Source organism: Nerophis lumbriciformis, linkage group LG01 (genome assembly GCF_033978685.3).
Source record: "Nerophis lumbriciformis linkage group LG01, RoL_Nlum_v2.1, whole genome shotgun sequence".
In the NCBI taxonomy this organism is placed as follows: Eukaryota; Metazoa; Chordata; class Actinopteri; order Syngnathiformes; family Syngnathidae; genus Nerophis; species Nerophis lumbriciformis.
Window position 1 is genome coordinate 72,685,001 of NC_084548.2, and position 16,468 is coordinate 72,701,468.

General features: G+C 41.3%; 1 protein-coding gene across 1 annotated transcript in view; it reads right to left on the reverse strand.

The window, feature by feature from the left end:
- Positions 1-2,214: 2,214 nt before the first annotated feature.
- The window catches only part of dazap2 (DAZ associated protein 2), a 45,290-nt gene continuing 31,036 nt past the window's right edge, over positions 2,215-16,468 (reverse strand). Inside the window, exon 4 of the mRNA XM_061925589.1 lies at positions 2,215-6,390. Within this exon, the coding sequence (XP_061781573.1) occupies positions 6,262-6,390 (129 nt within the window). The 3' untranslated portion in view covers positions 2,215-6,261. The remainder of the gene's footprint in view (positions 6,391-16,468) is intronic.

A 16,468-nucleotide genomic window follows, 5' to 3' on the forward strand; every position in this document is an offset into this window, starting at 1 on the left:
ATCATAGGTACACTTCAACTCAGAGACAGAATGTGAGAAAAAAATCCAGGAATTCACATTGTAGGAATTTTAAAGAATTTATATGTAAATTATGGTGGAAAATAAGTATTTGGTCAATAACAAAAATTCAACTCAATACTTTGTAATATAACCTTTGTTGGCAATAACAGAGGTCAAACGATTACTATAGGTCTTTACCAGGTTTGCACACACAGTAGCTGGTATTTTGGCCCATTCCTCCATGCAGATCTTCTCGAGAGCAGTGATGTTTTGGGGCTGTCGCCGGGCAACACGGACTTTCAACTCCCTCCACAGATTTTCTATGGGGTTGAGGTCTGGAGACTGGCTAGGCCACTCCAGGACTTTCAAATGCTTCTTACGAAGCCACTCCGGTGTGTTTGGGATCATTGTCATGCTGGAAGACCCAGTCACGTTTCATCTTCAAAGCTCTCACTGATGGAAGGAGGTTTTGGCTCAAAATCTCACGATACATGGCCCCATTCATTCTTTCCTTAACACGGATCAGTCGGCCTGTCCCCTTAGCAGAAAAACAGCCCCAAAGCATGATGTTTCCACCCCCATGCTTCACAGTAGGTATGGTGTTCTTGGGATGCAACTCAGTATTCTTCTTCCTCCAAACGCGACGAGTTGAGTTTATATCAAAAAGTTCTATTTTGGTTTCATCTGACCACATGACATTCTCCCAATCCTCTGCTGTATCATCCATGTGCTCTCTGGCAAACTTCAGACGGGCCTGGACATGCACTGGCTCAAGCAGGGGGACACGTCTGACACTGCAGGATTTGATTCCCTGTCGGCGTAGTGTGTTACTGATGGTAACCTTTGTTACTTTGGTCCCAGCTCTCTGCAGGTCATTCACCAGGTCCCCCCGTGTGGTTCTGGGATTTTTGCTCACCTTTCTCATGATCATTTTGACCCCACGGGATGAGATCTTGCGTGGAGCCCCAGATCGAGGGAGATTATCAGTGGTCTTGTATGTCTTCCATTTTCTGATAATTGCTCCCACAGTTGATTTTTTCACACCAAGCTGCTTGCCTATTGTAGATTCACTCTTCACAGTCTGGTGCAGGTCTACAATTCTTTTCCTGGTGTCCTTCGACAGCTCTTTGGTCTTGCCCATAGTGGAGTTTGGAGTCTGACTGTTTGAGGCTGTGGACAGGTGTCTTTTATACAGATAACCAGTTCAAACAGGTGCCATTAATACAGGTAACGAGTGGAGGACAGAAGAGCTTCTTAAAGAAGAAGTTACAGGTCTGTGAGAGCCAGAGATCTTCTTTGTTTGAAGTGACCAAATACTTATTTTCCACCATAATTTACAAATAAATTCTTTAAAATTCCTACAATGTGATTTCCTGGATTTTTTTTCCACATTCTGTCTCTCACAGTTGAAGTGTACCTATGATGAAAATTACAGACCTCTGTCATCATTTTAAGTGGGAGAACTTGCACAATCGGTGGCTGACTAAATACTTTTTTGCCCCACTGTATATGTATGTATATATGCATGTATATATATATATATATATATATATGTATGTATATATATATATGAATACAGCTATTCATATAGTATTTTGATGTATATATATGTGTATATATATGTATGTGTATATAAATATATATATGTGTGTATATATATGTATGTATATATGTGTATATATGTATAATACATATGTATATATGTATATATATATATGTATGTATGTATATGTATATATGTTTATGTATATACGTATATGTATCAATTCATTGAGCATTTAAAAAAAATGCAAATACTTCCAGAGGTTTCCTGTTGACGAGCTACAGGGGTGTCCAAACCTTCCATCCATGTTGTCCGCCAGGCCGCACTTTGGACACCCCTGACCGCCCGCTTGTGGGCGTGGTCTGTTCAACGACATCCCGAGCCAATTGAATTGTATCCAAACAAGACTTTTTTTTCTTTTTTTTTCCTGCAAATTTTGTCATTTTTGTTTCTTTAAGAAAACATTAAATAAAATCAGCCACTTTCCGGATTAAAAACTTTTAAACCACACAATTTTGGCGATACATGTTTCTCAAATGACAGCGATGATATACAGTCGTACGATAATCAATCGGAGGATGCCCGGTGGGGGTACTCTGTGGTTGTCTACCACCATGCATTTCTAGTTCAAATGTCAATAAAAGAAGGAAAAAAAGACATTCATGCTCTCATCACGTTACAAAAGAACCCAAATGTCCTTTATTTAGCGGTATGCCCCATTTTAATACATTACATACGTGGATAAATTTAAACAACAAATGTCTCAAATGTCCAAAATAACCCTTATTCTAAACTTACTTTTTTTTTGTTGAAATCTTAAGTTTAGTATAAAAAAAGTTAAGTGCACCTTAGTTCTCGACGTCCCCCGCAGGACTCGTTGTTGACACCCTTTAGTCTTCTTAAAAGACAAGAACGTGTGCAGAACAAGTCCGTCGCTTTCAGCGCTGCATCTCGACATTTTTTTCTACAAACATCGGAAATAGAATCCCTGAACAATGAAATGTCCGTAATCCTTCGACGGAGAGAGTCTCGTCCGGGCTGTGGTTGGCGTCTTAAATGCGGCACTCATACAGGAAGTACTTCATATTGCTGGCACCGTTGTCACACACAATAAATTGATGGGGAAATAATAAACAGGATGGGTCAAGTTTTGGACGCTGTAGCCCCGTTTTTTTCCTTATTTTCTCAGGAACGTCGCCTGAATAGCAGCACGGTTTCCACGGCAACTGCATCATTAACATTAGTCGCCATGTTTTTTTTCTCCCCCGGTGGCCACAGCGGCCAAAAAGTGAATGAAGTTAGTCGGATACCCAGTCACCACGCGGATGGATTGGAAACAAAAACAACCACAGACCTCAGCCGTGGCTTACCTGTAAAATAAAATGCATAAAAAAAAAAAAAAATGACATGATGCAACTTGAATGAATATGTAAGGAAAGTGTTGCAGAGTTTGTAGTATTCACTCTTTGCTGTATCGAGAGGAGGAACAAGAAAACGGCCTTTGTTGTTTTATCTTCATTTTCAGCTTTTTAATTAACACTAGTGTACTCTCAAAGCAGCAGTTTTTACATGAGCGTGCGGATTGGCCAAAACCAGTCACGTGTTCCGTTTGGACCAATCCTCGCCGCTAACTTGGTCACACTTCCGGGATTTTGCCATGTTATTAAGGTTAAGTAAAGCAACCTATTTTTCACTTTATATTAATATTTTGTTGGCTGAATGGTACAAAACTCAAAACAATTTTTCCCGCAACATAAAGTGGGCTTCCTTAAAAAAAAACGGTCCACTAAAAAAATATGTATTTTGAAGGAGCGCAAATGCAGCATGCTGATTGGATAACCCCGGTGACGTGACGCGATGGAACCAATCACAGCACGGGGATGCTTGGTCATACTTCCGAGTTGTTAAAGTAATTAAAACGACCTGTTTTTTCACTTTACAATATTTTGTTGGCTGAATGATACAAAACTCAAACAATTGTTCCCGCAACATAAAGTGGTCTTCCTTAAAAAAAACGGTCCGCTAAAAAAATATGTATTTTGAAGGTGCGCAAATGCAGCATGCTGATTGGATAACCCCGGTGACGTGACGCGATGGAACCAATCACAGCACGGGGATGCCTGGTCATACTTCCGAGATTTTGCCATGTCGTTGTTAAAGTAATTAAAACGACCTGTTTTTGCACTTTACAATACCATTATGTTGGCTGAATGATACAAAACTCAAACAAATGTTCCCGCAACATAAATTGGGCTTCCTTAAAAAAAGGGTCCGCAAAAAAATATGTAGCATTTTGAAGGAGCGCAAATGCAGCATGCTGATTGGATAAACCCGATGACGTTAAGCGTCGGAACCAATCACAGCACAGGGATGCCGGTCGCTTCGTCACACTTCCGGGATTTTGCCATGTCGTTGTTAAAGTAATTAAAACGACCTGTTGTTTCACTTTACAATAATATTTTGTTGGCAGAATGATACAAAACTCAAACAAATGTTCCCGCAACATAAATTGGGCTTCCTGAAAAAAAACGGTCCGCTCAGAAATATGTAGCATTTTGAAAGAGCGCAAATGCAGCATGCTGATTGGATAAGCCCAATGACGTGTCGCGATGGAACCAATCACAGCACGGGGATGCTTCGTCACCCTTCCGGGATTTTGCCATGTCGTTGTTAAAGTAAGTAAAACAACCTATTTTTCACTTTATAATATTTTGTTGGCTGAATGGTATAAAACTCAAACAATTGTTCCCGCAACATAAATTGGGCTTCCTTAAAAAAAACGGTCCGCTAAAAAAATGTAGCATTTTGAAGGAGCGCAAATGCAGCATGCTGATTGGATAAGCCCGATGACGTGACGCGTCGGAACCAATCACAGCACGGGGATGCTTGGTCACACTTCTGGGACTTTCCGTTCCCGCTCAGCGACATTGTTTCCATAACTTTCTTGTGATCTGATCTAAAAGTTTCGAGGTATGTATGATGGACACGTAGGTTAACATTGTCAGTTTTATCAGTAAACGTTCACAAACGTCAGTAGTTAGTCATCTGAACGTTAAATCAGCGCACAGACTTGAGCAAACTAGTTCACAGCTTCCTTTTTTTTTTAAGTAGAAAACAAGATGTACTAAACAACCACCCTCATTAAAAAGAAACCAACGGTATAGAATTAGCTTAGTAGTGCATCTCAGCTTTAATTAAATTAATACAAAAGGTGCAAAAACGTCACAAACTAACATGTGTTTGTTTTTAAAAATCACTAACAATCCGTTTATGAATTGATATGTTAGCTTTTCTAATGCAAAGCATCACAACCAAACTAAAAAAAAAAAAATCAACAAGCCTAATAAAAGTGGAAAATAAACCAGATAACTTTTGCAAAAATGTGGAAAAAAAGTGGGCTTTTTTTTTCTCTTCTTCTTCAAGCACGCGAGGATGCGACACAGCGAGTAACAGACGTAGTGTATAAACTCTGGGTATCCGACAGCGGGGGGGGGCAGAAAGAAAAGAAAAGCTGTAAAATGTTACACCAACCAGCCCCTTTCCACTCGACTCAATATTTGGATTGACTAAATCTTAACTTTTTAAAGTTTGATTTCATTAAACGTGCTCTTTGGCACTTTTGACTATTTGTTAAAACTACAAGATGCCCAACAAGGTACAGTAAACCACTTTGGCTGCAAGTGCGTTGAAGTCGTATATCTTTTTTTTTTCTCCAATTTATTAGGTTTTCTTTTCTTTCCCGAATTTAAATGATGTAATTTAGACGAGTTCAATCTATCTAAAAGCATCCAAGATGCATGTTTTTTCTAGAGGATTTCTGTGATAGTCATACTCGTACTTACATGGAACTACTACACATATATTCAGATTAGCTACACAAAAAAAAAAAAGTGGTGATTTTTTTTTTTTTTGTCTTTTTTTTTTCCCCTTCAAACTTGGTGATGCGCTTTACTTTCACCATGAAGCAGCTGAGCTATCTACACTAATGTGGGTCCAATGTTGGAGATGCAAGTCTCTAGGCCAGGGATGTCCAAAGATTTTTTTTTTTTAACCATCTACATATGGAAATATCAGATTCATTCATTATTATGAGATATTGCATCACACTTGCGTTGTCACTTATCATTTTTAGACCTGTATCGGACTGATTTTAGCATCTTTAAATGTATCAACGTGGACCCTGCAGCTTTCATTGTATTGTGTGCGGCCCTCGCTGGAAAAGGTTTGGACACTCCTGCTCTGGACTTTATAAGAGACCCTTTTTTTTTATTGATTAACCTACAGGATCTTTTATCGGTTGATATCTGATGTTTTAGTCTCCTGACCGGATTTGAATAAGATCGCACGGTGATCTGCCTGGCACCACTAAAAACACAAACCTAGCTACATCGCTAACCTACGAATCTGTTAGTACCATAGCGCGGCTTCTCGTCGACCCGGAATGGCCTTAAATAAAAAGCACAGCAATGGAGGGTGGGGAGGGGGGGCGATGGAACGGACTCGACGACGTTAAATACTGCCGCTCGTCATTTGATCGCTAGGTCACAAGTGGAGTACTGTACCTTTTACAAGGGCTTGAAAACATTACATTCCATTAGGTGATGTCAGTATTGTGGCCAAGCAGCCTAACGGGAGGGGAGGGGGGGGGGAGTGTGATTGACGGGAGGTGAGAGGGGGGGGGGAGTTACGCGGTTGTAGGCGTGAGGGATCAGCTGCCGTTACCAGATGGTGTAACCTCCGCCGGAGCCGCCCAGGAAGAAGTTGCTCTTTCGCTGCGACATGACCACGTTGGCGCCCTGCATGGCCGCCAGCTGGGCCGCGTTGGGGGGGTGTCCAGGGGGTGGGGGCTAGGAAAATGGGGGGAAAAGGTGATCAACTTCATGAAGTTACTGGGAAACATCGTCACATTAGGGATGGGTGCCTTTCATATTTTAACCGATACAGTACCTGGGAGACGGTACCAAATCTTGGTATGTTTGTTTGTGTTCATTTATTAGGGGTGTAACGGTACGTGTATTTGTATTGAACCGTTTCGGTACGGGGGTTCCGGTTCGGTTCGGAGGTGTACCGAACGAGTTTCCACACGGACATATTAAGTAGCGTAACGCACGTTGTGTAAACAATGCACACCGAGGCACAACACACGGCATGCTAGCAGCTAACAGGCTAGGATAGACTGACCATACGTCCTCTTTTCACCGGACATGTCCTCTTTTGCGGAGCTGTCAGGGCGGAGTTTCTTAAATGCCTCAAATGTCCGGCATTTTGAGTTAGGGTTGCGTGTATTTTCAATGTACGTTCAGGGTTAAGAAGGGGTTAAAAACAAAACTACCGTATTTTCCGCACCATTAGCCGCACCTAAAAACCACAAATTTACTCAAAAGCTGACAGTGCGGCTTTTAACCCGGTGCGCTTTATATATGGATAAATATTAAGATTCATTTTCATAAAGTTTCGTTCTCGCAACTTCGGTAAACAGCCGCCATCTTTTTTCCCGGTAGAGCAGGAAGCGCTTCTTCTTCTACGCAAGCAACCGCCAAGGTAAGCACCCGCCCCCATGGAACAGGAAGCGCTTCTTCTTGTACTGTAAGCAACCACCCGCCCCCGGAAGAAGAAGAAGCGCGCGGTGCATGCTGGGATATGTGACGTTTCATTTCCATTTGTGTGTTTATGTAAAGACCCCAAAATGGCTCCTATTAAGTGTGTTGTCTGTCTAATTATAAATAATGCAGACGAGGCGTGTTAACTGAGTTCTCAACGTTTACTCACAGCGTGCTCATAACCACATTCTAACTGCCAGCATACAACAACGCTTCTCAGGGCTACCGCGCATGCTCGTCACTATCGTTGCATGCTGGGTAGTGTAGTTGTTATATTTGCTAGCTCATAACAACACATTAAGAGACACGCTTACGCGCTTAATTCAATACTCGCCGTCATTCCGGGTGGATTGACAAAAGACCTCCGGCCGCTAGATATTGGTGTCAACAGGGCATTCGAAGCTAGACTGCTAACTGCGTGGGAACAGTGGATGACGAAGAAGCGCGCGGTGCATGCTGGGATATGTGACGTTTCATTTCCATTTGTGTGTTTATGTAAAGACCCCAAAATGGCTCCTATTAAGTGTGTTGTCTGTCTAATCATAAATAATGCAGACGAGGCGTGTTAACTGAGTTCTCAACGTTTACTCACAGCGTGCTCATAACCACATTCTAACTGCCAGCATACAACAACGCTTCTCAGGGCTACCGCGCATGCTCGTCACTATCGTTGCATGCTGGGTAGTGTAGTTGTTATATTTGCTAGCTCATAACATCACATTAAGAGACACGCTTACGCGCTTAATTCAATACTCGCCGTCATTCCGGGTGGATTGACAAAAGACCTCCAGCCGCTAGATATTGGTGTCAACAGGGCATTCGAAGCTAGACTGCTAACTGCGTGGGAACAGTGGATGACGAAGAAGCGCGCGGTGCATGCTGGGATATGTGACGTTTCATTTCCATTTGTGTGTTTATGTAAAGACCCCAAAATGGCTCCTATTAAGTGTGTTGTCTGTCTAATTATAAATAATGCAGACGAGGCATGTTAACTGAGTTCTCAACGTTTACTCACAGCGTGCTCATAACCACATTCTAACTGCCAGCATACAACAACGCTTCTCAGGGCTACCGCGCATGCTCGTCACTATCGTTGCATGCTGGGTAGTGTAGTTGATATATTTGCTAGCTCATAACAGCACATTAAGAGACACGCTTACGCGCTTAATTCAATACTCGCCGTCATTCCGGGTGGATTGACAAAAGACCTCCAGCCGCTAGATATTGGTGTCAACAGGGCATTCGAAGCTAGACTGCTAACTGCGTGGGAACAGTGGATGACGAAGAAGCGCGCGGTGCATGCTGGGATATGTGACGTTTCATTTCCATTTGTGTGTTTATGTAAAGACCCCAAAATGGCTCCTATTAAGTGTGTTGTCTGTCTAATTATAAATAATGCAGACGAGGCGTGTTAACTGAGTTCTCAACGTTTACTCACAGCGTGCTCATAACCACATTCTAACTGCCAGCATACAACAACGCTTCTCAGGGCTACCGCGCATGCTCGTCACTATCGTTGCATGCTGGGTAGTGTAGTTGTTATATTTGCTAGCTCATAACATCACATTAAGAGACACGCTTACGCGCTTAATTCAATACTCGCCGTCATTCCGGGTGGATTGACAAAAGACCTCCGGCCGCTAGATATTGGTGTCAACAGGGCATTCGAAGCTAGACTGCTAACTGCGTGGGAACAGTGGATGACGAAGAAGCGCGCGGTGCATGCTGGGATATGTGACGTTTCATTTCCATTTGTGTGTTTATGTAAAGACCCCAAAATGGCTCCTATTAAGTGTGTTGTCTGTCTAATTATAAATAATGCAGACGAGGCGTGTTAACTGAGTTCTCAACGTTTACTCACAGCGTGCTCATAACCACATTCTAACTGCCAGCATACAACAACGCTTCTCAGGGCTACCGCGCATGCTCGTCACTATCGTTGCATGCTGGGTAGTGTAGTTGTTATATTTGCTAGCTCATAACATCACATTAAGAGACACGCTTACGCGCTTAATTCAATACTCGCCGTCATTCCGGGTGGATTGACAAAAGACCTCCAGCCGCTAGATATTGGTGTCAACAGGGCATTCGAAGCTAGACTGCTAACTGCGTGGGAACAGTGGATGACGAAGAAGCGCGCGGTGCATGCTGGGATATGTGATGTTTCATTTCCATTTGTGTGTTTATGTAAAGACCCCAAAATGGCTCCTATTAAGTGTGTTGTCTGTCTAATTATAAATAATGCAGACGAGGCGTGTTAACTGAGTTCTCAACGTTTACTCACAGCGTGCTCATAACCACATTCTAACTCCCAGCATACAACAACGCTTCTCAGGGCTACCGCGCATGCTCGTCAATATCGTTGAATGCTGGGTAGTGTAGTTGTTATATTTGCTAGCTCATAACAACACATTAAGAGACACGCTTACGCGCTTAATTCAATACTCGCCGTCATTCCGGGTGGATTGACAAAAGACCTCCAGCCGCTGGATATTGGTGTCAACAGGGCATTCGAAGCTAGACTGCTAACTGCGTGGGAACAGTGGATGACGAAGAAGCGCGCGGTGCATGCTGGGATATGTGACGTTTCATTTCCATTTGTGTGTTTATGTAAAGACCCCAAAATGGCTCCTATTAAGTGTGTTGTCTGTCTAATTATAAATAATGCAGACGAGGCGTGTTAACTGAGTTCTCAACGTTTACTCACAGCGTGCTCATAACCACATTCTAACTGCCAGCATACAACAACGCTTCTCAGGGCTACCGCGCATGCTCGTCACTATCGTTGCATGCTGGGTAGTGTAGTTGTTATATTTGCTAGCTCATAACATCACATTAAGAGACACGCTTACGCGCTTAATTCAATACTCGCCGTCATTCCGGGTGGATTGACAAAAGACCTCCAGCCGCTAGATATTGGTGTCAACAGGGCATTCGAAGCTAGACTGCTAACTGCGTGGGAACAGTGGATGACGAAGAAGCGCGCGGTGCATGCTGGGATATGTGACGTTTCATTTCCATTTGTGTGTTTATGTAAAGACCCCAAAATGGCTCCTATTAAGTGTGTTGTCCGTCTAATTATAAATAATGCAGACGAGGCGTGTTAACTGAGTTCTCAACGTTTACTCACAGCGTGCTCATAACCACATTCTAACTGCCAGCATACAACAACGCTTCTCAGGGCTACCGCGCATGCTCGTCACTATCGTTGCATGCTGGGTAGTGTAGTTGTTATATTTGCTAGCTCATAACATCACATTAAGAGACACGCTTACGCGCTTAATTCAATACTCGCCGTCATTCCGGGTGGATTGACAAAAGACCTCCAGCCGCTGGATATTGGTGTCAACAGGGCATTCAAATCACGACTGCGAACGGCGTGGGAACAATGGATGACCGAAGGCGAACACACCTTCACTAAGACAGGCAGACAGCGCCGGACGACATACGCCAACATCTGCCAGTGGATCGTAAATGCCTGGGCAGATATTTCGGTCACAACTGTGGTCCGAGCTTTCCGGAAGGCAGGATTCACAGAACTGCTGGACAACAGCGACACTGACTCCGATGACTTCGACGAGACGGAACCGGCCATTTTGGATCCCACATTTGCCCAACTTTTCAATTCGGACACCGAAGACGAAGAATTCGAAGGATTTATGAATGAAGAATAACTTCAGAAAGTGAGCGCTATGTTTATTTTGTGTGTTGTGACATTAACGTTCGAGCAACATTATGTTGCTATTGCTCTGCACTATTTTGAATTTTACTATGTTTGTGATTGCACATTTGCGTACATTTTGGGACAGAGTTGTTAGAACGCTGGTTTTTAATATATTATTAAAGTTTGACTGACCTATCTGACTGTTTTTTTGACATTCCCTTTAGCGCAGCGTAGGCGCGGCTTATAGTCCGGGGCGGCTTATAGGTGGACAAAGTTTTGAAATATGCCATTCATTGAAGGTGCGGCTAATAACCCGGGGCGGCTTATAGTGCGGAAAATACGGTAAGTAGCGTAACGCACGTTGTGTAAACAATGCACACCGAGGCACAACACACGGCATGCTAGCAGCTAACGACCATACGTCCTCTTTTCACCGGACATGTCCTCTTTTGCGGAGCTGTCAGGGCGGAGTTTCTTAAATGCCTCAAATGTCCGGCATTTTGAGTTAGGGTTGCGTGTATTTTCAATGTACGTTCAGGGTTAAGAAGGGGTTAAAAACAAAACTAATTGTGAAGGTGTGAAGCAGCATTGGTGAGGGAGGGGCAGAGACAGAGAGAGAGAGAGAAAGTTATGATAAACGCGCATGCGTCGCCAGGCTCTGCTTTTTATCCATACATTTATCACATTTAATTTTATCTATAGCAGGGGTGTCAAAAATGTGCCCCGGAGGCCATTTGCGGCCCACAGCTAATGTTTTAAAGGCTCGCGGCACATTCTAAAAATACTATTAAATTAAACAAAAACATAGCAAAAGTAAAATAAAAAAGCTTACAGGTTAAATGTAATTTAGAAAAAGTTGCAATGTTGACTAATAAAACAAAGCTGTTTTTTTTTGTTTTTTTTCAAACTGTCATTGCTCAAAACATATTATTGAATCAAAATCAATGTTATTATGAATTATTGACCTATCCAAGGTTCCCATTACGTCACATCAAATATTACACTAAGAAAAATATTTTTGGTGGAAGATTTTGCAAATTTGGTAAATAAATAACCAAAAATTTATATTTTGTTGTTTTCTTACTGTACCAAAAATGAACCGGACCGTGACCTCTAAACCGAGGTACGTACCGAACCCAAAATTGTTGTGTACCATTACACCCCTATCATTTATAATTATTTTTTATTTAAAAGTGAGCTGATAATAACTGTGCTGACCAGTTGTCATATCTTGTTGTTTTCTTACACTTCTGGAGTAGGGTTGCAAAATTCCGGGAATATTCAAAGTTGGAAACATTTCATGGGAATTAATGGGAATAAACATTGAATGCAACATGCTAGACCAGGCCCGGGCAATTATTTTGACTCGGGGGCCACATTTAGAGGAAAAATGTGTCTGTTTTTAGGAACACTAATAAAAAACCTCACAATAATGTCTGATTGAATGCTAAAAATGTTATGACAGACCGCCTTAAAAAACATAATGGAATTTTAAATTTTTCTATGAACGATAAAACACTGAATATTGACAAAATATGAATGTCACACCCCCTTTCGATCGACATATTTTACGATCAAGTGAAACGCAACAAAAATGCAACAAACAGTGAAATATGAACGCAAAGGGTAGAAAATAAATCCACCTACGATCTGATATACCTGATATATCACTAAGCTTTAGAACAGTGGTTCTTAACCTGGGTTGGATGGAACCCTAAGGGTTCGGTGAGTCGGCCTCAGGGGTTCGGCGGAGGTCAAAACATACCCGACTCATGTAAATAAAAACTTCTCCCTATCGACATATTACGGATACGGAAGTCAGACTGATTTGCAGGTGTGTAATTTGTTGTGAGTTTATGTACTGTGTTGGTTTTGTTCTTTGAACAAGGTGATGTTCATGCACGCTTCATTTTGTGCACCAGTAAAAAAAACATGGTAACACTTTAGTATGGGGAACATATTCACCATGAATTAGTTGTTTATTAACATGCAAATTAGTAACATATTGGCTCTTAACTAGTCATTATTAAGTACTTATTAATGCCTTATTCGGTATGGCCTTATTATAACCCTAACCCTCTAACCCAGGGGTGCTCACACTTTTTCTGCAGGCGAGCTACTTTTCAATTGATCAAGTCGTGGGGATATACCTCATTCATATATATAATTTATATTTACTTATTTATGAAATATATGTTTTTGTTAACAAGTTAAAGGTGTTTAATGATAATGCAAGCATGTTTAACACATATAGTTAATATTGTTAATACATTAAAGGTGTTTAATGATAATACAAGTATGTTTAATACATATAGTTAATATTGTTAACAAGTTAAAGGTAATGCAAGCATGTTTAACACATATAGTTAATATTGTTAACAAGTTAAAGGTGGTTAAAAATAATACAAGCACGTTTAACACAAATAGTTAATATTGTTAACAACTTAAAGGTGGTTAAAGATAATACAAGCATGTTTAACACATATAGTTAATATTGTTAACAACTTAAAGGTGGTTAAAGATAATACAAGCATGTTTAACACATATAGTTAATATTGTTAACAAGTTAAAGGTGGTTAAAGATAATACAAGCATGTTTAACACATATAGATTCCTTTCTTTCATGAAGACAAGAATATAAGTTGGTGTATTACCTGATTCTGATGACTTGCATTGATAGGAATCAGACAGTGGTGCTGATAACGTCCGCATTTTCGAATGGAGGAGAAAAAAAGTCCTCCTTTCTGTCCAATGCCACATGAAAGTGGTTGGTTTTTGGCATCTTATTTGTCCAGCTTCCGTACTCCTTTGTATACACTTTACAAGAAATACATTGTCGGCAAACTCCGTAGCTTGCTAGCTTGTGCACGCCAGCTTTCTGAGACTCTTATTTTGGTAGCGCAGGCAGGATGAAGCAGAGCTTTTATTGTGCAACTGTGCAGTCGGTCTTTGGAGTTTTGACGACAGGTACGGCGCCAGAGTCTGTTGAAATAAAGTGTTTCTCGCCTTCCAGTCGGTAATTTTAATGAGCTGGCAGCAATCAAGTGACGAAAGTGACGTCATAGTGAAGATTTATGATCGCTCATTTTTAGGACTATTTTTTTAATGCCTGGCTGGTGATCGACTGACACACCCTCCGAGATCGACTGGTAGATCGCGATCGACGTAATGAGCACCCCTGCTCTAACCCTAACCCAAACCCTAACCAAATAACTCTAAATTAAGTATTTCTTACTTAGATTATGTTCCCCTAGTGTCTAAAAAACTCTAAATTAAGTCTTTGTTACTTAAAATATGTTCCCCATACTAAAGTGTTACCAAAAACATAATAACTTTCTTGAATTTGAAAAAAAAGAAGGGTTCAGTGAATGCGCATATGAAACTGGTGGGGTTCGGTACCTCCAACAAGGTTAAGAACCACTGCTTTAGAGACTTTGTTGTGAAAAGCTCCTTCCGCGTCTGTGGAAACGCTTCCCGCCCACACTGCTTGGTGCCTCATCTGAGCTGCTGTGACGTAGATGACCATAGTAACTAATTAGATGACCATAGTAACTAACTAGATGACCATAGTAACTAGTATATCATGCAAAAGCGCAGATTCCAACCATTGAAAGACTTAGTATAGTTGAAGACTTACGGTCACTGCACATCATAATGGCAGCTACACTTTCCATCTTAAATAATCTAAAAAAATTATTTGGGAATGTCCAGCGGGCCAGATTGAAAAGCTTAACGGGCTGCATGTGGCTTCCGGGCCTTAATCTGCCCAGGTCTGTGCTAGATCTTGCAGCATGATTATGAGCTAAAACAACCTGATTTAATGCAAATTCAGTAGAATTTCAACCCTTCACTGTGCATTCCTCCATCACACGCACAGATAATTGCCAGCATGCTACACACTACAGCAGGGCTATTGAGGCCACACTAGTATTTGAGCCCAAGGACTTCATCCAGTCAGGTAAGTGTTGATGGGGTAAATATATTTGATCTATGGTATTTAAGTGTAATAGAGGTGTAACTGCTTGTTACTGTATGACTGTTAGGGATGTCCCGATCCGATTTTTGGATCGGATCGGCCGCCGATATTTGCCAAAAAAATGCGTATCGGCAAAGAATGGGAAAATGCCGATCCAGATCCAGTTTAAAAAAAAACTCTGGTCCGTGTTTTCCAACGCACCGATTTAAATAATACATTCCACTTTTCTGCTGCTCCGTAATTTACGTTCCGCATTTTCCAGCACACCTTCAACACATCCACAGGTCTGTGGAATCTCACGCAGTTGCTTTTAGCTGCTGGCATTACACGACAGGCTCTTCTCACTCTTTCCTGTGTCTCCCTCTCACAGACAGCAAGCGCACCTTCTTACACACGTCACATACTGTCACGTCATACGTCACATACTGTCACGTCATACGTCACATACTGTCACATACGTATACGTCCTCCCCGAGCAGAGAGGTAGCAGCATGGCTAACGTTAGCTGTGATGCTAGCGCAGCCGCTAAGGTGCGCGCCTGCTCAAACGTCCTCTGCGCACGGCAAATCTATGCCACGCACAAAATCAAATAAAAAAATAAGCGCATAACAATTTTCGACACACGGACACGACAGAGAAAACCGTTTTCGTCATCATTGTTCAAATATTGTGACGTCTGTCGAGACGCTTATCTCCGTTCGGTGCCACACGTCCACACCATCAAAATGCTGGGGCAAAAATTTCCAGATCAAAATTAGTGATCTATTTAGTTGTGATTTCCTTCTCTGCATGAAAGTTTAAAAGTAGCATATATTAATGCAGTATGAAGAAGAATGTTTTAATGTAGACATGCAAGCCTTGAAAGAAAATGTTGAAAATCAAGACTACATTTCCTGCAAATGGGTGCATTTCTACCCTATATTTTAACTTTAGATTTATTCTCCTATCAAACTCTTTTGGCTGTCTTTTTGACACTTACATCCGGCGCCCCCCTCCACACCCTGGATTATAAATAATGTAAATAATTCAATGTGATTATCTTGTGTGATGACTGTATTATGATGATAGTATATATCTGATAGTATATATCTGTATCATGAATCAATTTAAGTGGACCCCGACTTAAACAAGTTGAAAAACTTATTGGGGTGTTACCATTTAGTGGTCAATTGTACGGAATATGTACTTCACTGTGCAACCTACTAATAAAAGTCTCAATCAATCAATCAAAACACATAGAATCATCATACTGCTGTGATTATATGCACCAAGTGTTCATTCAAGGCTAAGGCAAAATATCGAGATATATATGGTGTATCGCAATATGGCCTTATAATATCGCAATATTAAAAAAAGGCCATATCGCCCAGCCCTAGTTTCAATGATGCCATTTCTGTTTGTCATGTATAATTTTGTCTATTTTGTGTTTATCTTTGAATAAACAGGTCAGTTTCTTGTTACCAACCAACCATTGTGTATTATTCAAACTCCCCTAATTCAGCTGGCTAGTTGTTATCAAGAGTACTAAAACCCTTTTCAACATGATTCTGACAACTAAGTAGGCTAAATAACTTTAAACTTTAATACATGCTCGGATAGGCCAGTATCGGTCAGTATCGGTCAGTATCGGTATCGGATCGGAAGTGCAAAAACAATATCGGTATCGGATCGGAAGTGCAAAAACC